Below are 27548 nucleotides of genomic sequence, written 5' to 3' on the forward strand. Positions count from 1 at the left end.
GGGCATCGGGAGAGAAGATGATAATGATGCTGCAGGTCCGGCCTACTGCCATAGCTATATATAAAAGATTCATTGTTTTATCTTCTGACAAAATAAGGATGAAATAAACAAGAATATGAAAAGACCGATGAAGTTCCATTTTTTGTAATCTCTTAGTATTCAGTGTTATTTATTTGTTTCAATGATCAAATAGGTAATGTTGAAAGTGTGTTGTTCCCATAACTAAGCTGTGAACAAATCTTTGATTTAGACACATTATGTATGTGTATAATTTGGTTTTGTTAATGGAATAAAAAAGAACTGTGTACATAGATGTAGATAGATAGATAGATAGATAGATAGATACTTTATTCATCCCCGAAGGGAAATTCACAAATGTTATACACATGTTAATCTTCTGTATTTGTTATTCTGTTTCACCTGATTTAATTATGTGTTGAGCATCTCGTATTGAACAATGGTTATCTTAAAGCAGGGGTGTCGAGCAGGCGGCGCACGGGCCAGACCAGGCCTGCTCATGAATTGAATCCGGCCCATGAGATGCTCAGTGAAGCGCAAGAGAAAAATGAGATGCAGGTTGAAATATGTCTACTTGATGTTGCCAAAGCCAGGACGCTGTACTTGCGTGTGTTTCTTTCTCTCTCTCTCTCTCTCTCTCTCTCTCTCTCTCTCTTTTCCTCCTCTTTTTTCTCAACTCTCTGTCTCTCTCTCTTTCACTCTCTGTGTCTCTTTTTCTCTCTTTCTTTGTTCCTCTTTGTCTCTTTCTCTCTGTGTGTCTTTTTACCTTCTTTTGCTCTATCTTCCTATTTTCTTTTTCTCTCTTTCTCTCACTTGTTTTCCCCTTATTTCTTTACCCCTTATCTCCTTATCTTCTTCTATTTTATCTCCTTCTCTCTCACTATTTCTCTTTTTTACCTCTTTTGTTTCTCACATTCTCTCTCTCTCTCTCCCTTTCTATTTTCGCTCTTTCTCCCTTTCTCTCTTCCTTTGTCCCACCCTCTCTCTTTTTCTCTCTTTCTCTCTCCCTCGCTTTCCCTTTCTCTTTCTCTCCGTGTATCTTTTACCTTCTTTTGCTCTATCTTCCTGTTTTCATTTTATCTCTTTTCTCTTTCTCTCACTTGTTTTCCCCTTCTCTCTAACCCCCTTCTCTCTTTATCTTCTTCTATTTTCTCTCCTTTTCTCTCACTATTTCTCTTTTTATCTTTTTTTGTTTCTCACATTCTCTCTCTCTCTTTCTATTTTCTTTCTTTGTCCCACCCTCTATCTTTTTCTCTTCCTCTCTTTCTCCTATTTATTCCACTCTCTTTGTTTTCACTCTAAACTACTAGTACAACCCCCAAGATAATGATTGTTCTATCGTGTCGCCCCCGAGTTAAAATGAGTTTGTCTTAAAGTGTTATTTGAATAATGTTGAATTGTGTTTTAATCATCCATATCCTGAGAGTATTAGCAGCATTATCGGCATTATTTTTATTGATGTTCTGGCTTAGAATTCCACCCAAGCGGCTACAAAATATAACATAAGTTATATAGGTGCAAACTGTGTAAATTGTACTAGCAATGCATACTCATCCCACTCGTTTTATATAGCAAATGTAATAGTTGGGAGTAGATGAGCATTTAAGCGTCCGTAGAACGCTGAACTTTCATATAAGACAAAGCTATTTTGTCTTTTGAATTTTTACAAACGAGTCAACTTTAATTGGGAGCGGCAATTTACCGTTTACAGCCTATTTCTTCAAGAATCGTTCGCCATCTGCCAGACTGGAGTTTGTTGTGAAAGTTGGTTGATTTTGTTGGAAGCCTGAGAGTGATAAACACAATAAAATGTTGATTTTAAGCAGGGGTGCTTACACTTTTTCAGCATGCGAGCTACTTGTAAAATAACCAAGTCAAAGCGATCTAACGGGAACAAAAACATGGAGTATTTTTCAAATATATTCGTTTTCCATTTACATTCTGTAATTACTAAGACTAAAATAAATGAATTTTCATGGGTAATCTATCAATTTATGTATTTGAATGCTGACAGTATTTCTCAATGCAGGCTTAAATAAAGGAAATAATCAAACCAAATGTAAATAATACATAATTATATAATTTAAGTCTTTTTTTAATTGTTTATTTTAGGGAATGAAATGTAAGACCGTGTGTTGTACTGGAGTTTGATTAATTAGACATTTCTAATTGACCATAACATCAAAATATTCAATTTTCTGTCTGAAATCATCATTGCTCCTCCTTTTGTTGTGCGTAGGTGAAATAAATTCACTTGAATAAACATCCTTTTTCATATTTTTGGGGGTTAGGGTTGGCATTTGGACTGTATTTGAAAAAGTATTTTTCATACTTTCACCATTTTCACCATAGAATAAAGGAAAACCTGCGTTATTTTATCTCCAAGCCATATGATCTTGTGATCAAGAGCCATAGGTTCCAGACCCCTGCGGTAGATCCTAAACAGCATTGGAAATGGAACACCCTTCTCATTGAAAGGTTTGCCTAGACCTTAGCCCGGTTCTTTTATCTTAAATGCTTGCTCTATTAGAAAAAAGAACCAGGAGACTGCATATTCTCTTTAAACTATTTACTGGATGCCAGAAAGATTGAATACACAGCTGTGCAGAGTTTTTCAGCATGACGCGGAATAAGTCTGTCTTATCTGAGATATTGAGACTCACTGGCCATCACTGAATCAAACTGGATAATGTGTGCAAGAGTGCTTTTAGATAGTAACACGCCAAAGCAGGGAAGGTAACGGAAACATAACGGGTCACCTCATGTTGTCACGGTTGCCATGGCACCCAATTGGTCTCAGCCGTGTGGCGCCAGGTTCTGTTATGGTTGCCACGGCGCTCAATTGGCCCCGCCCATCGACACTGGCTGAATCTGGGAGTACTTAAACGCGGCCCTTTGAGCCGTTAGTTGTCAGAGCGTCTGCAAGACTCCTGTTAAACTCTGTTTGAAATGCCTAGTTCTGTAAATTGGCCTGTGTTTGATCTTGTTTTATTTTTGGCCTGACCTGTTTGATTTTGTTGATGATTTTGAACTCTTTTGTTCGGATTTCAATCTCCTTCCGCGACCATCGATCCCCGGATCGAGTGTGCGCGCATTCCTCCTCTCCCTAATAACTTGTGAGTACGTTAGGCGATTGGGTTCTCCATTCCTGTTTCCTGCCCTGGTTCGTGACACAAGTCTTCTATCTAATATCTGACAGACCTAATCCAATAATATAAAAGACATTCTCATAAACTTGATTATCAGGAGTACTTTCTTTTTGAAGTGTTAAATAACCATGATTCCCGGGAGACTCACTAATACCAACCCTGATTGATTATTTTATCGACTTAGCGGCGTGTCCAAAAAAATTGTCCTTATATTGCCTTTGGAAACAAATTTCCCTCACATTTTACCAACCGAGCCAGTTGTCCCAGTGCCACGCTCCTACCACACACGTATTAATCATCAAAACAGGCCGAGGCGGCCAATGGAAATGACTCCGTTGACATCGCTCTTCTGGGCACCGTGTCAGCCAATCAGAAGAGCTCTACCACCACACCTCGCCTTGTCTCCGGCCGAGAACAACCAATCGGAGAAAACGCCTTATTCGCCGCGCTCCCTTTGTTGGGCGTGAGGTTCCATGCCGGTGCCACGGAACCCGTCGGCCAATCGGATGCGCCATTGGCAGAAGACAAACTAGTTTATTACGAGATGTAATAGGGCCTCCATCCCACCGTCCACTCCGAACAATGGACAGTGTGTTGCCCCTGTAAGCAATGTTTATGCACTAATAAAGATGATTAGAAAAGCAGGCGATTGCCCAAAAATTGGAAGGTTTGTGAGTGCAGATTATCTGCAATAAAACAGCAAGAGCGGGAGGGGGTGCAGGGGCTAGCCGCAAAGGCCCCTCTTTGCGAGGGATATGAATAGGCTTTGTTTTCGCCACAACTCGCTGCTGTGCGGTCTGCCAGCGTCTGGCTCTTATTACCGGCCTTGTGTCTGCGCGTCTGTTTAAGTAGCGAGCACGTGGACGTTGGCTTGGATGCAAATACGTGTAGGTTGTTATATTTTACTCGACATAATAGCCGACATAATTGACCGCCATATTGCTACGGGTACCGGAAAACCTCGTGAGAGGCTCGGCAAAATAAATCATTGTGCTTTTTGGTCACTTTGAGTCTCCGTAGTTTGTTTTTTCTTTGCGCTTGTTCTCGTTTTTTGGTTTCAACACAGCGACACCTAGTGGTCAAATAATACTTACTACCTGGATTTAAATCATTTACATTTTTTAATTAAAATCAAACATTAGTTTTTCATGCAAATATATCGGCATTAGTGGCTAGCGGCTGCATCCAAATTGCTGGCATTAGTAGTTATTGTATGTGAAACTAACATCAGTTGCCAAATTAATTAGTAATACATGCTTAAATGCGCTTAATCCAATCCAGAGACTGCTGAAACAGAATAGGTGCTTATGTTTTATTTTCATTTTAAAGACGTTATTATAAAGAGTATAATGTTTGTAAATATAGAACGTAATAAATATTTAACTTCAACCTCATGTGCGGTCCCTTCTCAAGGTTTCTTCATTGTCCTCATGTTGAGGTTTTTGAGTTTTTCCTTGCCCTCATGTAGGTTTGAGATCAGGGGATGGTGTCATAATAGTCTGTGGTTTGCAATAATCTGTGGTCTGTGCAGCCCTTTGAGACTCTTTGTGATTAAGTGCTATACAAATAAATATGACTTGACTTGAATTAACTTCAGCACAGATGAAAATCACTTCCTTTTCTCTATGGTAAACATGCAATAAATAGGGCACAATATGAAAAACAAAAAGCAGTAAGAACAAATAGCAGCTTTCCTCTTCTTTTTTTTCAAAAGGAAAAAAAAATCATACATAAATATAAAAGTAAGCATGTAAAATATATAGGTTTCAAAATCTTGCAGAATGCAGTTTTTACATTAATTTGCCATAAGGGCTGGGAGCTGTCCTTGAGCATGCTGGTTCTGGCTCCGAGACCCTGCAGTCTTTTCATCGCACTAAAATGTTTATGACAATGATACCATATTTTCAAAACAAATTGACATCATAGATACTGTAATTCCCAAAGTTTTTTCTAATTATTGCCATTATTATGAATGCATTTTGGAGCTTTCGGGCTTCCATAACCAGCAGGCACAAGATCCGTTCAAGTTGTGAAATGAAATAGGATTTCGCGATTCGGGCTCTCTTAGGCTAAGCGAGGAAGGATAGCTCGATCCAATCAGCTTGTTTCGCGGCGACGGGCCGTGCCAGAACTTTGTCTTACTCGGCCCGCTCGTAGAAGAATACAAATGAAGCTCTCTGAATGCACACGGAGCTGCACAGCTCTGGCTTAAGATGCTGGGCAAGCTGTTCGTCAGTTAGGGACTTTGTTCTAGGGCCTGAAAATAAACATTCGAAAAGACATGAAATACGTAACATATAGCATCGGGAACTATAGTTATAACATGCCTATGGTTTTTTGATCTTTTGACATAAAAAATAAAAATATTTCCTTACAGGGTACTAAGTTATACACCAAGAGTCTCAAAGGGCTGCACAGACCAGAGATTATTGCAAACCACAGACTATTATGACACCATCACCTGATCTAAAACCTACATGAGGGCACAGAAAAACTCAAAAACCTCAACATGAGGAAAACGAAGAAACATGAGGTAATCCCCTCTTCCAGGATGACCAGGCTGCAATGGATGTTGCAATAACAAATAATACGCAGATATTGTCAACATGAAATATAGTTCATTCATATGGATTATGAAATATAGGTTATTCATATAGAATAGAAGTGTGTTTTAAGCCTAGATTTAAACAGTTCCACTGAGGTTGCAGATCGAATCTCAGGGGGATATAACTATTATAACTATTTTGTTACTATGTTACTACCAGGTTGTCATTTTTAGAAGGTTAGACAACATGGCACTGTGACAGCGTTGTTTTTATGAAACCCCTTTTGTGTTGTTTCACACAAATTACTATCAAATTTTGGGGTGACTATTGTAAGGAAAAAAAAACTGCTCAGTTTTTTTGTAAAAACAGCTTTTTTTGGGGGTGCACTCAGTCATTTTTAGGGGTGACTTTAAAGGAAACAAAATAAACACACTTTTTAATTAATTTATAAATTAATTATTTTTTATGAATTATGTTCAACACAACAATTTCTGTTTTTCTTTAAAAGTAATAACCTATTTCTTGATAAAACTATGATTTCGGGGTTATTTTGTATATGACTCCAATCCTTTGTTTGACAAAACAACTCAATTTGGGGGTTGTAAATTTGGTTCTTGTTTGAAGGGACAGTGTGTAATATTTAGTGCCTCCTTTAGGCAACATTGCATGAACTATTATCCCCAAAATTAATTTCTACTAAAAATCATTAATTGAGAAATTTGTATTTCTTTCACACCATGTAATCCCTACTTAAGTCAGCGCCATGTTTGTCTGGGATCCTGCTGCCACGCTATGCCATGTATCCCTGGCCCTTGTTCCTACCAGAAAAAAAGAGTGCCATGTAGTGGTCAAATATTACATATTGGGGATTAAAAAAGGGGGCAGTGTGCAATATTTAGCACTTCCCTGTGGGAAAATTCTAATTAATTCATTTATAAAAACACTTGATTCAAGTAATTTGTAGAAAGAAGGCGCATGAACTTTAAAATACTCGTAGGTCAAGAAATTACAATAGTATTTATTTTACATCCCATGAGCTTCAACAGAAGGGAGATGACATAAACGTCCTCCATCTTGCTGCTACATCTACCCCAAAACCTCAAAAAGGCTGGGGGTAAATAAGTAGTAAAATGATGCTTTCTAGTCGCTTTGAGGGTCTCAGTAGTTTGTATTCTTCCTTGTGTTTTTGAGCACTCATTTTCAGTTGCACTACAGTTATAAAAAGTAGACAGTAAAAAAGAAAATCTTAACACATGACGTCAACCCTTCATTTTTGGTTTAAGTAGGGCGTGTTAATCAACTACTCCGTAGAAATAAACCCATTTTTAGTCTGCCCCAAAATGTTGGCACCCCAAGTTAATAGCATTTATAACGTTTGATTTTCTGGGTTATTACGGCGCTACCCTTTCTTTAAATACCTTGGCAAAGCCTTTTTTTGCAAATTAATTACATTTATCGCAACATGATGCCGTTTTATATGGCTATAAATCTTGTGCAGCTGCGATTGCGAGCGAGTCAATAGATGCAATCTTTCAGCTGCTAAGCACAAAATAATGATGCAAACAAATTAGGTTTTGATAACCTGGTTTTAATAAAACTAAAGCACCAGTGTGTAATTTTTGACCCTCTTTTGGCACTCTTGTCTAATAGGAACGAAAACCAGTGCCACAGAGCATAGCGTGGCGGCAAGATGATGGACAAACATGGAGGCATTTTTTGCCTAGCATTTAAATACATATTTTTCCTGAATGTGAGTCTTTCTGTATCACTAAGAGACACTGAATAGCACACACTGTCCCTTTAAAGCTAAAAAACGTGACTCATTTCATTAATTATGATAAAAAAAAATCTAAAACGATTTAATATTGTATAAATAGAATAAACTAATTTTACAAGACTGTCTCAGATTATTGAAATATAGTGATAAAGTTTCATATTTTCTGCAATGCAATTAAAAAAACAAAATTAAAAAAACATTCTGGATTCAGTTTAAATGTACAAAAATAGTCTTTTAAGTCTGATAAGGGTGAAAACTCATGAATAGACAATCACGAAAAGGTATACTAATAGGCTGTAAGCAACAATCAGCAGTATTAAAAAGATAAGCGCATTCCAATATATTTTTTGATTTGCAATGCGTCAAGAATGTATGACGTATATATTTTTAAATTGCATTACAGAAAATCAAGAACCTCATCACTATATTCTAATTTCTAAGATCGTCCTGTGTATATTTGAAACATGAAATAATGAATATGCATTGAAATATTAAAAGCTGATTAATCAGTTTGAACCTGAAAAAATTGCAGAAAATAAAATTAAAGCCACTATTAAAAATATGTTGTCACAATTTAGCCTAGATTTGTTGAGTAGTTATTTTTATTTTGCCTATTTTGCTCGATTTAGAATGTATGCACATGCCTGCTAATCTTATAGATGGACATATTTTTACAGTGCTTGCTTTTTTCCCTTTTTGGGGTGATTTTTAGATTTTGCAGTAAGGAGACCCGATGTTATGAAATTACAAAATTACCGGTGTCCCATGAGGGTCCCTGTACCTTAGGATGGATTTGATTTCACATTTCAAAAAATAAAAACATCATTATCACCTACAGAACACTTAAAAAGCACTTTTTGACTCTGATTTAATAATACATTATTTTATCAGGTCAACTTTAATATATAAAAAGAGCTAACCCACCTGAAATTTTACGGATCCTTCTATTTTTTAATAAAAATTACAATTTGATAGCAAAATAATTGGATAATAAGAATTTTAAAGTTCCTAAAAATTATATTGTCCAACTACATAGTATCTGAGATTTAATCTATACAAAACAGAACCATTTAAAATGTTTTAATGTTTATTCTTTGGAATCTTTACCCGTTTTTACTCTGGTAAAAATAGGTCCCAAATAAGAGTTGTTTACTGGTTTTCTTTTTTTGAAACAAATCTTACTGCCGATAGGCCAATCACATCAGGAAGCCAGCTAATCAGTTGCCCATTACATATTGAAATTGCCACTAGCTAGGATTTGCATTATGTTTCAGAGTAATTTATGTATTTATCTGTTATTATTTTACTAATCTAGTCTATTGATCTAAATCTAATCTTGATCTAATCCATCACTTATCTGAACCATATGCGACTTAAAGCCTCCGAAATGGCAAAACTGCTTTTTGTGAAAATTTACAAAGTGGTACTTTAGGCCTCCGGGAGCGTTTTTTGCTAGGATTTGTTTCATGGCACCCACAATAAATACTCACAAAATCAATAAACAGCTGCTTTTGTGAACAAGCGACCGTGAAGCTGCATGCGGCCATCCGGGCTCTTTGGCACTCCCTAGTGGCTCCCTTTTTCAACAAACCAAGCCCCAACAACCTCCCCCAAGTAGAATGCCCGACGACCTCAATCTCGGCAATGCCGGGCCATTATGCTTGTTTATCTAGTTATTGAAAATGGTCAGGGATTGTCAAAATTCTCATCTATGTGAACTATTTCTCATGTTTTTTCTTCCTTTTGTTTCTGTTTTGCAGGCTACCGACGCTTACCTAGTGAACGACGATCACGTCAGAGGTGCAGGGGTGCCTGAGTGTTTCCTTGTGTCCGACACATACAGGGTAAATACACGCACAAAACACCCTTTTATGCACATGTGTACTGAAAGTACTGCAGATGTATCAACTAATACATGTCTAAAAAGTTCTGCTTTACTTTTGAAAACTTTGGTTCATATTTTGTTCTTATTTTGAAAATCAAAAACTCTACTTTCCCTTTGATAACATATCTAACTCACTTAGCCTTATGCAACTTTTTTTTAAAATTGAGATGTTTTTCATATTAAATATTATGCACTTTTATATGGAATATTTGAGATTTTATTTAAGTTTTGTAACAATTAGGAATCATGAAACCGACTAATATATACAATTCCATCCCTCAAAATTAATCACATTTTCTGTCAAGAACCAGAACAGTATCAGGACCCAAACGCGTGACTTTCTCACACAAGCCTTTTATTTTACGGGAAATGGGGAGTCATGCACGTTAGACAGCAGTCTGGCGTGGAAAGACAGGAAGCCAGAGACCGACGAGATCAAATCCAATTGCCCGAGTTGATATCGGACGGATGGGGTCAATACCAGACAGGATGGGACAGACAGACAGGATAGATAATAAAACAGGATATCGAAAATAAACAGGACAAACAAGACGGGAACGAAAACTGGAGAGAATGATAAACGGGACAAAAATAGACGGGAACAAAACTGGAAACCAATATTAAACAGGACAAAATAAAACGGGAACAATACAGGACTGTAAATTCCAACAGGAAAACAGGACCGAGTCAGAACCCACGTCTTGCGGGGCAGAGGTTCGTTGACGGACTGACAAAGTAAGAGAGAACGCACTGAGCTTAAAAAGACGGAAAGCCAATCTGTTAATGAGCTGCAGCTGGCACCACACGGGTGAGGCCAATTGGGCACCAAGGCAACCCTGACATTTTCAACAAAAATCCAAGATAATTTTGTTTTCTCAAATTGATTGTAATTATTCTTATTTCTTAATGGTAAAACAACCAGTTAAAAGCACCCCATACTGGTATCAGGTACCAGCACTTTCTATTAACAGATATCTCATAATGAAGCTAGCACCAATGCCGATGTTGGTGTTATTTTTACAATTGTAAAATTGAGTGTAATTACCACTAAATTCAGGCTGCATACTCCCTGTTTCTTTCTCTTGCAAAAATATGTCATCCTGGAGGCCGTGCAATGATGCTTTAAGATTTCTTTGACATGCAAGAAAGCACCTTAAAATTGCACTTTCTCTGCTTACAGTACATGTTTTTTCTCGTGTTATTTATGGTCTTCAGTGGGAGTTTGGCAAGTGTTATATTTTCTCTTTTTTATAAAAGAAAAATTACATTTAAAAAAAAATATTTTGAATACGTTGTTTGCTAAATCAGAATGATGAAGATTGCAGGAGGTTTTGTTAAAAAAAACAATAGATAGAGTGTTTTAAACCAAAATAATTCACATTTAAAAATCTTGTAGGAGGAAATTTGAAATAGGAGGTAGGATTTGAACAACCTAAGGCTAACGCTCATTATCAAATCATTAATGGATATTGTTAAAAAAATGTTTTTGTTTGTTGAGTATTCGGATCTTCCTTTTCTGGTTTATTTAAGAGGTATTTATAGAGTAAGGGTTTTCTAAATGCGTCAATATAAATCTGATTATAAAATAACATCTCCAAATGTAATTTTAGCAGGATTTTTTTCCCTTTTTCTATGAAAGAAAAAAAAGCATCTGTATGGTGCAATCAAATCCGAATGCTGAAAAACACAAACTATGGAGACTCAAAGTGACCAAACACCATCTCAGTATGAGAATTTGAAAAACACACATTTATAGGATAGTTGGTCTTCATTTGCTCATAATTAGAATCAATCCTTTATTTTAGTTTTTTTTACAATTAGGTAGTGATAAATAATACACAATGTCCTTTAAGACAAGTTAGTCACAAGCTGTAACTTTTAACTTTCCACTAAAACTGGTTAGAACTGATTCATTCGTGCGTAACCATTTTACATGTGATGTCCTTTTAAGTCAATAAGAGGTTAGTGTGAATAAATAGTTATACGGTGGGGGTTAATTGTTTCAAATTTTGCATCTTAACTATCCAGACTAAATGGTAAAATAGAGATTAGATTTTTTTCGTCCAGGCACTGGCTTTCCCCTTAAAACTTCTGTAATTTACCTTTACAACTATTCTGACTTTTTTTGTAGCTGTTTGCTTTACGGTTTCTTCCTGTTATACATCTACAAATTGGTTATAATCCGAAACAGCCGTCCCGAAAACGCTGCCGATGCACGCAGTAAACACTTTTAAAAAGCAGCAGGCCCGACACACACAATCACACACACTTATATTGCAAAAAAACTCGTGGCTTGTATGGAGGAACCTTCCATATGTAGAAATAAATGTATAAATATTTAAATACCTAAAAATATACATAGACCGGGTGGAAAAATGTTGGCCTGGAGAGGGATGGGCTCCACCAGGCTGTATTTACCCAAGACACACCCAAGGAAATGGTGCTCCTACGACCCTAGTGGTTAAGGGATTCAACCAACCAACCAACTATATTCCATATAAATAAGTGAACACATAAATGAACAGATACATAAATCACATGATATCTATCTGTCTGTCTATCTATTTATCTGTCTTTCTGTCTGTCTATCCGTCCATCTATCTATCTATCGATACATCTATCTATCGATAGATACATCTATCCATCTATCTAGACATCTATCTATCTAGACATCTATCTAGACATCTATCTATCTATTTAGACATCTATTTAGACATCTATTTAGACATCTATTTAGACATCTATCTAGACATCTATCTAGACATCTATCTAGACATCTATCTATCTATCTATCTATCTATCTATCTATCTATCTATCTATCTATCTATCTATCTATCTATCTATCTATCTATCTATCTATCTATCTATCTATCTATCTATCTATCTATCTATCTATCTATCTATCTATCTATCTATCTATCTATCTATCTATCTATCTATCTATCTATCTATCCATCTATCTAATTGGTTTACATGTGATATATGTTAAGGTCCCCGCGACCCTACTGAGGATAAGCGGTGTAGCTAATGAGATGAGATGAGATGAGATATGTTAAGGTATTTGTTTATTCATTCATTTATTTCTACACAAGCTTTGCTGGGCTTGGTGTTGCCGGGCGTTCTACTTGAGGGAGGTTGTTGGGGCTGTGGTTTGTTGAAAAATCGCCAGGGAGCCACTATGGGAGTGCCAAAGAACCACATGGCCGCATGCAGTTCCAGAGGTGCTTGTACAAGACAGCAGATGTTTATTGATTTTTCGCTATTTATTGGCTGTGCCTTGACACTAAACCTAGCTAAAAACACTCCCAAGGGCCTAAAGTACAACTGTGTAAATTTTCACAAAAACTGGTTCAGCCGTTTCGAAGCCTATTAACCACACACGAACACACGCACACAAATCAGGATTTATAAATAAATTTAGATTCGATGTTATATGGCCGGATTAACGTGGCTTGTGCATGAGATGCTAGTTAGCCGTAATAGCCAATCCGACCGCGTACACATTTACCGTACGTTGTTCTCACATAAACATAATTTTCTAAGCAGCCACAAGCACCTGTCTGGCACATTTAACCCCGCAAATGGCGATATCAGCTTTTAATGTACGACGTTAACCGCATGAGACAGTAAACACGAAATGCTCGGCTGGCGGTGCGTGTCCATTGCTGACCACAACACGCTTAAGTGTTATCACACCGTGCATTTTTTTGTGGCAAACACGGCTCGGGAAAACCGCCGGATTTGAGGAAAGGGGCTTTTTGGGGGATGGGGTGTTGAGTTTTGAGACACTGACCTGAGTTGTGTTTTTGTAACTGGGCTGCGGTTGCTGTAGTTTGTTATTTGGCTGCAGGATTGCCCGTGTGGTGTTGAATACTGAGATGGGACATCTAGGCTGCGCTCCAGCTGCAGACAAAGAAGGCCGTTTAAAGGGACACTGTGCAATATTTAGCCACTAGATGTCGCTGTATTATGCAACTGAAAAACAATAGCTAAGAAGCAGAAGGAAGAATTAAAACTCGAGAGACTCAAAGTGACCAAACAGCAAAATTGTACTCCTGATTTTTTTGCCTAGCTTTTTTGAGGTTTTTGGGTAACTGTAGCAGCAAAATAGCCAGCAAATATATTAGCTTCTTCTAGCCTCATATCATGTCAAATGAATACAATTTTCTCCAAGTATTTTGAAATACATTTTCATGTGATAGTTCCAGTTTGACCCGTTGCTCAACTTACACGAGAAAATAGGATACTTAATACGCAACAAAATATGAGACAAAATAAATGACGATACATAAAAGAATATTTTAAAAAAAGACAAAATGCACGACTCAATACATGACAAAATACTGGACATACTATATGACAAAATACATGAGAAATACATGACAAAATACGCTTTAAAAATTGTGGCAAAATACAGGTGAAAATTAATGAAAAAAAAGTAAAATATAAAAGAATATGCAAAAAAAAAAACATAATAAAGTAAATTACAACATTTGCAAAAAAATTAAGGACAAGATATATGATAAAAACTACGACAAAATACATGACAAAATACGCTTTAAAAATTGTGGCAAAATACAGGTGAAAATTAATGAAAAAAAGTAGAATATAAAAAAATATGCAAGAAAAAAAATACGTGATAAAACACATGACAACATTTGCAAAAAAAAAATAAAGGACAAGATATATGATAAAAATCTTAGACAAAATACATGAGAAATACATTACAAGATACACTTTAAAATATTTGGCAAAATACAAGAAAAAATCATGAAAAAAAATAAATGACAAAATACAATAAAGAATATGCAAGGAAAAAATAAAATAAGTTTATGACAAAAAACACGATAAAATACATGACAACATTTGCAAAAAAAATAAAGGACAACATAGATGATAAAATCTATGACAAAATACATGAGAAATACATTACAAAATACACTTTAAAATATGTGGCAAAATACAAGAAAAAAATCATGAAAAAATAAATGACAAAATACAATAAATATGCAAGAAAAAAATAAAAAGAGTTCATTACAAAAAACACGATAAAATACATGACAACATTTGCAAAAACATGAATGACAAAATACATGACAAAATATACGACAAAATACAAATCAAAATACCCACCAAAAAAAAATGACAAAATACATGACAAAATACATGACAAAAACATGACGAATACATGACATAGTCAATGACAAACTATATAACAAATACATTAAGATACACAAAAAAATGCACGACAAAATACGTGATAAAATATGTGATAAGATACACGACTAAATACAACAAAATACACCATGAATATACACAAAGAAATACTACTACAACAATACTTCATAAATAAAACTACAGTAATTGTACGAAAAAATATTCAGAGGTACTCCAAAAAAATCCAGAAATACTACAAAAATCCTACTACAGAAATACTACAACTACAGAAAATACAGAGATGCTACAGATATTTTTTTCCATGCTAACTTACAAGATGACTATTTAGATATCACTGGAATTCACACTTTATGTTTTCATACAGCCCTTATCATAGGTAACAAATATTGTGTTTTTTATGCTAACATTTGGGTCCAAAATAACCCAATTCACATGTAAAAAGGATTGTGCCACACATACGGGTAATTCTGGGTTGTCTTTCTGGTGAAAAACGCAGCCTAAAATGTGTTTTATGATTCGCAGTAATGTTACAAAACTAAATATCAAATGAAGTGCTTAAAACTGAGGCGTTATACATGATTTTACTCTTATTGTGAGTGTTTCAAAACAAATTTAATAAAACTAATCTAAGACACCTATGGATAAAATAGAACGTGCATATATCTGCAAAGTATTTTCTGAAAAGTATGTCACACTTTTTAAGTCAAGCACCTTTAGAAACACACTTCCCTGTTTTGGGATTATTTCTTTTCTACAATAAAAATATGTTAATTTACAGTAAATTCTTTTTGACTTATTCTTATTTACACTGTTTATTTTTTCTGGTCAATACAGTTGTTTACACACAGCTGAAGACGCGATCTGCGCTTGGGTCCGTCTCAGCCAATCAAATCGTTTATATGAGACTTTAAAACAAGTTTTAAAAAGATCTGGCACATTTTGCTGAAGTGATTTATTGTATCTATTGTTACTGCAGCCTCTTAAATCCGCGAGGTTTAAAGACAAAGCACGACTATTAAAATCGGAATATTCTTTATTATCCACACACAATTGGTCTTGTGTAGTTTTTGCCTTGAAGGGAAAAAGCTATTGTAGCAAAATATACACATAAGACAAAGAAGAGCAATAAAATATATACGCCTCTCTTTGCACATTAAGCAAATAAACAGCTGCTGTAATTGTTTGACTTTGTTGCAAACTAATGGAAGCGTTTAAATGCAGTTTCTAACTAAATCTGCAACAGAAGTGCTGTCAAGCTTGTAAACAGTGAACACTTGTACATTATTTTTTACTTTTTTGTTATTGTTCCAGGAACTACTTAACTTATTTGTTCTAGCCTGAGTGATTCTGTTTTTTTTTCATATAGTTTTATGTAGACACCTACCAGAGGAGGTTTATAATAAAAACACAAACAAACCTTTAGTCATTTATTTATGTTTGCAATTTCACGTATTATTACTATTTTCTGATTCACTTACAGCTTAGGCCAAGCTACAAGCAGTACATTGTAAATATTGGCTATTTATCCCAATATTCTTTGTTATCGTATTTTTTTCCCTTTAAATTATTTTATTACGTGTTTGTCCAGGAGGCCCACGTCTAATCTCATTTTAAACAATGTTTGCTACATTATTTTTAATGATAGTTAAGGCTATTCTATTCTATTCTATTCTATTCTATTCTATTCTATTCTATTCTATTCTATTCTATTCTAGTCTATTCCATCGTTTTTCAACTGGTGTGCCACAAGAAATTTCCCAACTTTGTTTTTGCTAAAAAAAGAACGCTGTTGTTAAGTATATTTGTGTCTTCCAGTGATCAGCCGAGCAACTGCTACATTCACCCATATCAGTAGGGGGCAGCAGATAACTATATTTTTCATATTTTCGTATATTAGTTATTTTCTCATGAGGTTAATACATTGTGTTTTTGTTTTAGATTGCACTGCAAAAAATATTTTAAAAAATGTACACATTTTACACAGAATTTTGCAGATTAAATTTTGCAGATTAATTTTTTTTTCTTATTTCAAATAAAGAGTGAGAAGGTTAGATAATGTTTTCTCATTTTCAGTACTTTTTTTCCCTAAAAGATTTAGAGCAAGATTATTGACCAAAATTGATAACCTGTATTACTTCCTCAGACATGGTGACTACAAATGATTGTATATATACAGTTAAACTTGAAAAACATGGTAAAAAATACAGTAGCTTTCAAAATTTCAGCAAACATCAACCGAATTAATTGGGCGTATTACCTCCTAAGCAACAGCGATAACCTAATAATCGACCCTCCTGTTGTCCTCCTTTTCTGGATACACCCTGCGTCCTCCTGGTCAAATTGACCCGACGTAACTAATCCCACAATATATGCAGATTGATTAAATTTTAAACACAAAATTTCATATTGCCTGAAGAAACAGCTTGTTTTTTACCACAATAAGTGTTGCATAGTCCTCCCTCTTCACTGGTATTTCTATAGCTGAAGAATGACTTATGTGTCTGTCTTTTTTCATCCTGTGAACAATTGAAAAATACAAAACAGTGCAATACAATATAAAGATATGAAAAACAACACTTCTACTACTAATTGATCTAAGATACAACTAAAACATTGTAACATTCTGTGTTGCGTAAAAAAGTCCAACCTTGATTTCAACATCATTCGCCTAACGGGTAATTTTGACCCGAAGACCATCATTGGAAGTTATCTTGTTCCGCTTACATGGAAATGTAAATTAAAACCATATTTATTTTTTTCTTCCGTTGGGGTTCAATCTAGGACAAGTCATAAAGTTTCAGGTTTAAAACAAGTTTTAACACAGTGGCGGCTCATTTAGACCCGAAGACAACAGGAGGGTTAAAGCCCCTCCAAAAAACAACAACAACGTGAAACTGGTGCTAGGAATTAATTTTTGAAAACAATTCGATGGACAGTGTGCCCTGATATACTTAAAATGTAAAAGAGTGTGCCTTGTCTCAAAAAACGTTGGGAAACAACTGTTTTGTTCTAATTGATTCTATTCGATTATTACCCAAAGGTCCTTACTTTTAAAAGTCAACTTTATGCAATACTAAATCTAAAAGTCCCTTATATTTCTCCACATTGATGCGTACATGTAACGTTTTTTTAATTCAATATGCATTTCGACCTCGGCTTTTTTGTCCGTACCTAATTTACTATTTTAGTAAATGAAAAGGGAAAAGCAGAAGGCGCTTTGCAGGCGAGAAAAGCAAAAAGAGAAAGAGAAGGGGGTGCGTTGTGCTGCAGCTTTGGGGTTTGGACGGGTGCCGTGCTGGGGTGTGGTTTGGACCGGGGAGCCATCGATGGAAAGAAATACACTCGCTACCCTTTACCTTTTTTTCACCATTCCCCCCCATTTTTCCCCTCCCTCCCTGCTGTTCCCTGCCTTTATATCATTGAGTACAAGGTGAAAAAGTGTGTGTGTTTATCCATGTGTTTTTGCTGTGGTTTGTATCCCACAAAGGCTGAGGTCTCGTAAAACTTGGTACCCCGCACCCACGCTTTAAAAACTTGGCATGGGCGCACCGGGGTGACTTCAACCTCCAAGACCGCACCCTATAGCACATATACACACAAGTTATTCACACTGTACACAATACTCATACACGCGTACACACAAGTAGGGACTTACATGTAATTGCAGGCACTCTGGCTGCAGAAATGAGTTACATTAAGCTGAGGACCAGGGATATATATAGGTATTGTTTAAAACAAAATAAGGAAAGCGGAAAGAGAGGGTACTTATGGAAGCGTGTTTAATTAATTTAAAAAATACAAGAAATACTCAAAGATTTTTTGACCATTTTTTTTGGTTTGTTTTTCGAGTAGTTTTTAATGTCATTGTTCATTTACTATTTTCTTTGTTGTTATGAATAAAAAGGGGAAATGTTTTTTTCTTTTTTCAGTATTTCTGAATATTCTTCTTGTAGCTATTAAAATATGTCTTTTTTCTGCTTTTATGAATAGATTTTTCTTCTGTTTTAGGCAATGTGTATTCTCTGTTTGTAAATTTACAAATTAGTGGGGAATATAATTTTTTACAGATTTTTGCTCCAAGTTGGTTAAACTATATTTTTTTTCTGTTTAATTGACTGTTTTTATTTTGGGGATATTTTTCAGGTTTTTAAAAATGTATCTTTTATATTTGTTTTCGGATTTTCTGAATATTTTTGCTTGTAGTTTTTTAAATATTACTTTTTGTTATTTATGAATTCTTTTATTGACTATTCTTTTCCCGCTTTGTGATACTGTATACGTTTTTAAAATCAAGGAATAATTTTTTTTTTTTTTAATATTTACTTTCTCTTTTTGTAACATTTTAAAAAAATGGGCAATCATTTATTTTAGTTTTTCTGAATGTATTCTGTATTCTGTCTTTAATATAGTTTTGGTTTTCGTGATATTAAAAAGAAATGGGGAAACATTTTTCATTTCTTTTCTATTAATCATTTTTCCTGTGAATTTTTGAAATATGTATATGTCTCAATTTTTTATGAAGTTGCTTTTTTCAAGTGAATGTAATATCATTCCATAGGTTATAAATTAAAAACATCCAGAAAGTAAAAGTGCATCTTGCAATAAACCTATTTTTGATTTCTGGAAAGCACGCCAAGAGGTCCATAGAAATGTTTTTCCTCATATATATTCTAAATATTTTGCGGTGTCCTTTATAGCTAACAGGCAAAGATAGTGTGGTTCTTCAAATCCACATTGTAAAACTTAATTGAATATGAATTTTGGTCAGTGCTGGAGCCGGCATTTCCTGCTACTGCAAATTAAACGCGTTTCCATTGCTGTCAAAAGTTAGCGAGTCAACTGAGTTCATGTCGAAGGTACCCGGGTTCATCCCTCATGTGCATAACATTTGTATTAAAGGGATATTGAGTAGGGCGGCACGGCGGATCAGTGGTTAGCGCGTCCGCGGCACAGTTCTGAGATTATGGGATCAATCCTTCCTGTGTGGAGTTTGCATGTTCACCCCGAGCTTGCGAGGGTTTCCTCCGGGCACTCCGGTCACTTCCCGCATTCCAAAATCATGCCTTTAAGGTTAGTTGGCTGGTCCAAATTGTCCCTAGGTGTGAATGAGGGAGTGAGAAGTCTGTCTCTGGCAACCAGTTCAGGGTGTCCCCTGCCCACTGCCCGAGGACAGCTGAGATGGGCTCCAGCACCCCCGCGACCCTACTGAGGATAAGCTGTGCAGATGATGGATGGATATTGAGTATTATTTAGCGCCTTCTGGTTGTGACCAAAAAATAGTTCATAAAAACATAGAAAAACAAAAAAAAAAAATAATGATTTGAAGAATAAGAAAAACTGGGCAAGGCTGGGCAAAACAATTAAAGGCCCATCTGGTCACATTGAGTCTCTAGTTTGTATTCTTCCATTTTCATTGTAGCACTCGTTTTCATTTGCACGGCCCAATCCAGCAACATCTTTTGGTCAAATATTACATAGTCTCCCATTAGTTTTTCGAAAAATATATTTTATGAAACGTTGATCAACCTTGAAAAAGACCTCACAATTCACATTGTCATTTTGAGAGGGACTATGTTTTTAATAATCATTAAAACGATTTAAGCCCTTGAATCAAAAACCTTAAATCTGCTATTGCAGTCTAACTTATATTTCTATTTGGAGTAGTTTTTATGGGTAATTGTCAATTAAATTCTTGCTTGATCTAGTTCTAAGATGTAATCGTATATGTAATATTTGAGAATTAGTCACACAATTGTGCTCTTAATGTCAAGACATGTGAAAAATACAGAAATTAAAATGTAATATATTGATTATAATGCACAATGTGTGTCCTGCAAAATGCCGACAAAAAACTTGCAAGTGCAACATCGAATAATTGGAACAGTCGTGTCCAATCTATGGCACAGGGGCCATTTGTGGACAGCCTACAATTTTTTTCAGTGACCCACAGTGTTTTTTAAAAATGTAATATACATTTATACATTTCAGAAATTGAATTAAAAATACAATTTCAGAATGTATGAAGAAAATCTTCAGATTTTGAGAATGTTTTTGTTTAAGAGCAGCACTTAAAAGTCAAAAAGTAGTTATTAGACAACAATATCACTTAAAAGGAAACCGCACATCAAACCTGCTGTTACTGCAAGAGTCCATAAATAACCAAGAAACAATCACCAATGTCTATTCAAAAACGAGCATTTTTTTTCATATTTTTCATAAAAAATGCGTATTTCATATGTTGCTAAAAACTGGCATAGTAAACTAGGGAAGTTTTGTAGCATTGCAATATGCAAGAGACTGATCAACGGTTACTCACTAAAAAGGGATCATTAGTGTCTACATATTTCGATGGCAGTAAATAAGGCGAATATACCAAAATGCAAATGATGTATTTATAACTTTACAACACATTCTCCACCCCCAAAAAATAATATATATATATATATATATATATATATATAAATTATTAACCTTACATAAAAAAACTAAATGGCAATCAGACATTTCTATTTTTCTCTATGTGGCCCTTGGAGGAAAGTGTATTTACAATCGTGATTCAGAACTATGGAAACATTATATTTTGTTGTGTTATAATTTACCAAGATGTTTTTTTCTGTGATGACTTAAATTGCTCATTTTCTCAAGAAAAAAAAATAATCCCCTTTAGGTGACCCAGAGGTGAAAACTCACTGCTTGTTACAGTTGTTTTCAACATTCAATTTTGCATTTAATTATTTTTATCTTACTTTTATGTGCAATGCATTTTTAATGAGTGTTTTTCATTTCACTACACTGAAGGAATACACTGCATGTAATGTGGAAGTGACTCAAGATATCGTGGCCGGCCGCTATAACATTTTAGGACTAAAACATGCCAAAATTCAAAAGAACACCTTATGTAAATAAACACTTGGGTTGAAAATGAGACTGACCCAATACTTGGATAAATTTGACCCATATTTCTGGGTTGTTTTGTGTAAAACATGTTTGGGTTGTCCTAAACAAGATGACCCAGACAATTCAGGATAAAACAAACCCATTTTGAGGTTGTTATTTTAAACAGAAATACTCTTTTTTTTCCTCCATGGTTCTCTTGTGCCAAAAAACTAGAACATTACACAATTTTCAAAGGGGGTTGTTACTGCAACACAGTACGTTGAGTCTAATTGGTCCACATTTTTACCCAAACGCAAGTTATTTCTAACCCAACTGTTTTTTAAGTGTAGTATTTTAACGTTGGAGATTTTTTTGGAGGTGCCGAAAACTGTTGGACAGCAGCTGGAGCAATGTCAAAGCGATGCACGGACAGTTTTGATCACCTGATAGGCTGATAGCATGCACTCATAATTGGGAAGAAGGAAATTAAATTACATGTTTGGACGCTATTGTGTTTGGATTCTTAGTCTGATTGCATTACGGAGGGAGCAGAAATAAACTGGGAGCTTTTTCAAGTTTTTTAATCTTATCAAGATTGCTTTTGGTCGAAATATGTATTCCTGCAGAGAAAGCTTCATTTTTGGACTCAATAGTTCAACCCTAGCTGTCTCATTTGTTTGGCAGAGCAAGAAAACAATATATACAATATAGCATGGGAAAAAATTATGTATTGTCTTACGCTAAATTATAAATTAAGTCTATGTGCTGCTCCTTTTTAATGAAAGCATTATTGTGGAAAGAAAAGTCTATGCGTTGAAAAATTATTAATAAATGGCTTGACTTGCTGTTAGCTTGCTAATACTAACCATTTTATTCAATGTTTGGGGTATTTATAGTTGTTTTTGTCCATGATTGCATAGGAATGTCTATAAATAAATAACATTACCTTGTATGGAAAATAATGTCTCAGAACTTGACAAATTTGGTGTTTCGAACATTAATTCAAACCGGATTAGGGTTGAGTACCAAGGTTTCACTGTAAATCTTTTTTCTCATACTTTCACTCAACTGGGGAGGCTTTAGCTCAAGAGGTAGAGCGATCATCTTGAGATCAAGCGGTCGCAGGATCGATTCCCGGCTCCTCCGTGTTATATCTCGAAGTGTCCTTGGACAAGACACTGAACCCCTAATGCCCCTGATAGCAGGTAGTTGCCTTGCATGGCTGACGCTGCTATCCGTTAGTTAGTGTGTAAAAGGGAAAAGTGTGAAGCACATTGTAAAGTGCTTTGGGACATTGACCTGAAAAGTGCTATAAAAATGCAGACTATTTACATTTAACTGTTGTGTGCACTGGTTATTACAATTTTAAGGAAACCATTTTTTTTTTGCAATTTCCAGAGGAAACAGGCCTTTTCAAAAGCACCGTAAAAAACTGTGGCTGCAAGCCATATAAATGACTCACTGGACCGAGGACATCATCGGGAATGTCCGTGTTTACTTGTGCCCATTTCATATCCAGTGCCCGTAAATTTTCCTGGCAATCTGGATTAGATTTAAATGAGTAAGTAGGGTAAGTGTCGGAGGATTGTAATTGTTTGCCGTTTTCTACCACTGGTGCTCGCTAGTAGATCTTTTATAATAATAACATGAACAGTGAATAATGATTTTAACAATAATATGAACATTATTATACATGTATAATTTATATAATATATATTTAATGATAACGCATTTTATATCGTTAATAATTACAAAAATTGATGGATGGTGGTTATTGTTATTATTATTGATCCCACGGACACTAATAATGTATTTAAGGTGTGTGCCAAACAAGAAAACTCACATCTTCTAAAGTTAAATTTATGTGTGAACGAAGCTTCTTTAAATATGAAATAAGGTCGTCATCTTAGCCACTACTTTCGTCCATTTAACTTCCTGGCATGAAAAAGTATTTTACCCGTTACTTAACCAATATTGACCTGAGTTGTATATGAAGTGAAAAAGTTAAACACAACAGCGCTACAATATCATTAAAATGAAGTTGCTATCTCAATACCTGCACATACTTTTTGCTGATTTGAGATATAAGTATCTGTGATCTATGATCTTTTTCTGTTAATCTACAATCAATTGTATAGACCTCTCCCGGGATATGAAATGGACACACACACACGCACAGTTATTGATACAGTTATTTTAAAGGCTTGCAAGCAGAGGCTCCTACGTTGCCTGCCTCTCTCCTCTTGGAATTGCAAGAATAAATAAATATGTTTCTTAAACTTGCGATTTCAGCATCCGTACACACAACAGATGGGCATGTTGTTCTTGTAAATTGCGACTCTAAAGACCCAACTCAACATCCAAATCTTCTTTTGCACCATTCAAACTCGTATTGCTACTCCCGCTGTTTTGGGTCAACAATACGAACGCAACGATTTTTGGGGGGGCTGTTAGTTTTTCTCTAGGAGTATTTCTGTGTTGTAATATTACTCTAAAAGTATTTTTTTGTAGTATTTGTCATATGGTAGTTTTTTCTTTTTTCTCTGTAGTAGTACATCTGTATCATAGTAGTATGTTTAGCAGTGTTTCTGTTGTTGTCATTTTGTAGTATTCTGTAGTATTTTTTTAGTATTTCTGTCATCATATTAAAGTTGTAGTATTTCTGCATTATCAATTTAACATAATAGTATTTTTAGTAATTTTATTTTATTACTGTTGCTGTATTTTTGTGGTATAACTGTAGTCGTATTTATGATGAATTTTTGGGGGGGGTGTTCTTTTAGTTTTTCTCCAGACGTATTTCTGTATTGTAGAATTACTCTAACAGTATTTTTGGTGGTATTTTTGGTAGTATTTTCTTTTGTAGTATTTTTGGAGAATATCCGTAGTATTATTTTGTATAGTATTACTGTAGTAGTATTTCTGTCTGTACATTGTAGTATTTTTGTAATAGTATATTGTAGTAATTGTATAGCAGTATTTCTGTAGTAGTACATCTGTATCATAGTAGTATGTTTAGCAGTGTTTCTGTTGTTGTAATTTTGTATTATTCTGTAGTATTTTTTTGTATTTCTGTAAGCATATTTATGTTGAAGTATTTCTGCATTATCATTTTAACGTAATAGTATTTGTTAGTGATTCTATTTTATTACCGTTGCTGTAATTTTGTGGTATTTTTGTAATGTCACTTTGTTGTTTTGGTAGTTTTTCTGTAGTAGTATTTCGTGTAGCATTTTTGTGGTACTCTGCTATTGGTGTGTGAGTGTGTGTGTGATTGGGTAAGTGTGAAGCACGTTGTAAAAAGCTTTGGGAGGTCTTTGGTGTCTTGAAAAGTGCTATATACAGTAGATGCAGACCATGATATGGGGGAGAGATAAGTTACATAAAAAATACCAAAATGTTTACTGATATTATTAGTTTAAATTGCAGGAAAGGCTTATAGACAAAAATGTACAGTTTAACCTCACATTGAAAGCCGACAAAAGCAAATTTTCCTACCCTTGAACATACCTGTCAACCTGTACGTTTTTGCCGTATAAAGTACGTTTATTATGCATTTTAAGACGTGTACGACGTACAAGCAAATCTGTACGGAAAAATGCAAATGTGTCTATTATGGGTACCATCCGGTATACACCGACTATCACGAATCGGCAAATCAATCAAGCCAAACGAGTTCGCCGCGGTGCCCTCTGTCTCGGTATTGTTTTCTTTTTGTTGCAAACGAAGTGAGTAGTTTGATGTAGTGAAAAGAAGTCCGTCTCTTTTAAGAGAACCGGCTTTTTCGTCTCAACTCATTAACGAGAGCCGGCTCTCAAACGGCTCACTTGCTTTGATGCATGATATTACAAATTATTATGTTTTATAAAGAAGTTAAGAAAAATGGAAATATAAAAGGAGAAAATGAAAAAGACAGGTTTGTGGGTATCCCTTTAATCAGTATATTACCAGCAATAATTTAATTCAGAAAATGAAATAAAAATTTGATTAAAAAAATGTATTATTCTACTTCATTATATTTGCATGTATTTTTTCATTCTACAGTGAACGTCCAAGCTACTTCATTTTTGAACTTTTCTTATAATAAACCTTAATCATGTTGAGCAACTCAGTATCTCACAACAAAATGTTCATTAACAATATATATGATATAACGTAACACATGTAGCTCAGGAGGTAGAGCGCTCGTCTTGGGATCAAGGGATCCAAGTTCGAATCCCGGCTCGTCCGTGTTACATGTCGAAGTGTCCTTGGGTAAGACACTGAACCCCTAATACCCCCAATAAGCAGGTTAGTGCCTTACATGGCTGCAAGGCCGCTATTGGGAAATGTGGAGCACATTGTAAAGCGCTTTGGGAAGTCATTGACTTGAAAAGCACTATATAAATCCAGATCATTTCATGTACAATATATCATGTTAAACTACATGAATAAAAACGTTTGAATAAAAAATATGGTGTAAGATTATTTTTGTATTTTGTAAGGGAAAATACGACAGTTTGTAAGGGCATGGAGCCGTGGAGTTTGACAGGTATGTTATTAGTTTATAATGCCTTTAAGTTGGAAGAAAGGCTTATAGACAAAAATCTACTGTTTAACTTCACATTTAAAGGCGACAAAAGCAAATTTTCCGATCCCTTGAATTTGCATTTGTGAATGTAAAAAAACGTACAGTAAGTTACAGTCACGCATCAGAGGGGGAGGAGAGTGAGAGTGAAGGGGGGAGGGCATGCGCGAGCGAGGGAGGGAGGGAGGGAGGGAGCGAGCAGGGAGAAAAAGTTTCCCCTAAAAGTTGGTGCGGAGCTCGGCGGCACAGTGAGCGAGGCGGGGTTACAGCCTGCACCGACCGACAGACACTCGCCCTCGGCCAGCCTTTGCAATGCGGCACCGGAGCCAACCTCCTCCATCCACGTTGACTCACGACCGACACCTGTAGACTCAGCCATGTACTCCCCTTACTGCTTGACACAGGTACGCACTTTTATATCGTTTTTAACACGAAACAAAATGGACATTTTTACCGTTTTGTCGCTCGTCCTCTTTTCCGGTCTTACGGTTGTTCAAGCTGGCCGCCGCTTTTTTTTCGCTTTCACTCTCCCGCGGAATTTCCTTCACTGTGCCTCTCACTCTTTCCCACCACTCTTCACCTTTTCGGGTTTGACGGCGCCGCTGCGTCATGTACTGTATCCCTACATAGTGAGGGAAAATGGCGCCCCCCGGGACTTTATTGATATACATTTAAAACCCTCGTACAGTAACGACGAAGCGTTGCTTTTGTCCGTGATGACCGCGAAGTGTACACAAGTTGAGTTGAAAGCACACAGGGACAGGTTTAACCGACTTTTGTTGCCTTTGAGGACCGAGTGGGAGTGCGGGAGTGCCGGCCGCGCACACGCTCACGTTCACGGCCAAGTTCGACTTGGTGGTGCCGTGGGGCTGTCACGGTCACGGTGGACGCCCTCGTCCGAAACCCCTCCACTGCACCGCCGCGCGACTTTTATTCACTTTCGCTTATTTGCTTGCGAGAATGAGTTAAGTGTGGATGTGGTGCGTTCACAATCGGACTATTGATTAATTAAAAAAATCATACACTTAACCGCTACTGCAATTTGTTTTTAAGCGCGAACCTTTATTTGGTTTTATTTTTTAAACGGTGTTAAACAAACATCAATCATTGAAAAATACATATATTACACTTATACCTGCTATTTTTTGTCATAATTCATTTTAAAAGTATATTTATTCTCTCTAGACTTGACCCATATATGAAATCGAATTGCTGGAAACACAGATATTAAATATATATGCGTGGAAGGACAAGCAAGCACCTATTTAATTTTTTTACCAGGCCTCGCAAAATATTTATTGCATCTTCCTTTAAAATTGAATCCAGGTCTTTTTTTAATGCGACTGTATTATACTTTACACTGTAAGCAAAGTGCAAACATGTTATTTTAATGAAGACAAATACATTGAGACGCTTGAACTTAATTTTTAGAACATGATGCCATTATTATCAATTATTCTAAATTCAAAATTGATATTGGTGTGCAAATATTATTACCAGTGCTAATTTCTGTTATGGGTAACAGGTAAGTGCAATAGTGTAAATTATAGA

The 27548-nt window shown here is 35.6% G+C and overlaps 2 protein-coding genes across 9 annotated transcripts in view; one reads left to right on the forward strand and one right to left on the reverse strand.

The window, feature by feature from the left end:
• Positions 1-26632, reverse strand: LOC148360663 (uncharacterized). The gene is made up of 4 exons (XM_088341555.1): positions 26452-26632; positions 13170-13279; positions 1721-1804; positions 1-54 (listed from the first exon to the last, which is right to left on the reverse strand). Exons 1-3 carry the CDS (start codon positions 26606-26608, stop codon positions 1739-1741), a joined length of 333 nt encoding a protein of 110 aa, XP_088197681.1. The 5' UTR covers positions 26609-26632; the 3' UTR covers positions 1-54; positions 1721-1738.
• Positions 1-27548, forward strand: part of nfixa (nuclear factor I/Xa) — a 267293-nt gene that overhangs the window by 17223 nt on the left and 222522 nt on the right. For 7 of the 8 annotated variants that reach the window (XM_088341546.1, XM_088341552.1, XM_088341549.1 and 4 more), the window contains exon 2: positions 9251-9334. In XM_088341546.1, coding sequence (XP_088197672.1) covers positions 9251-9334 — 84 coding nt within the window. Of the gene's footprint in view, positions 1-9250; positions 9335-26235; positions 26402-27548 lie in introns of those variants that run through there. The other variant, XM_088341548.1, reaches the window with a different exon arrangement.

Source organism: Urocampus carinirostris, chromosome 8, assembly GCF_059441175.1.
Source record: "Urocampus carinirostris isolate Australia breed hairy pipefish chromosome 8, RoL_Ucar_1.0, whole genome shotgun sequence".
NCBI lineage: Eukaryota > Metazoa > Chordata > Actinopteri > Syngnathiformes > Syngnathidae > Urocampus > Urocampus carinirostris.

Excerpts from the sequence above, each read along its gene's own strand:
- LOC148360663 (XM_088341555.1), bottom strand. The coding sequence starts at position 26,608 with ATGACGCAGCGGCGCCGTCAAACCCGAAAAGGTGAAGAGTGGTGGGAA. Across the intron at positions 13,280-26,451 it reads AGAGGACGAGCGACAAAACG|CTGGAGCGCAGCCTAGATGT; the intron begins GTAAAAATGTCC and ends CTTTGTCTGCAG. Across the intron at positions 1,805-13,169 it reads GTTACAAAAACACAACTCAG|GCTTCCAACAAAATCAACCA; the intron begins GTCAGTGTCTCA and ends TATCACTCTCAG.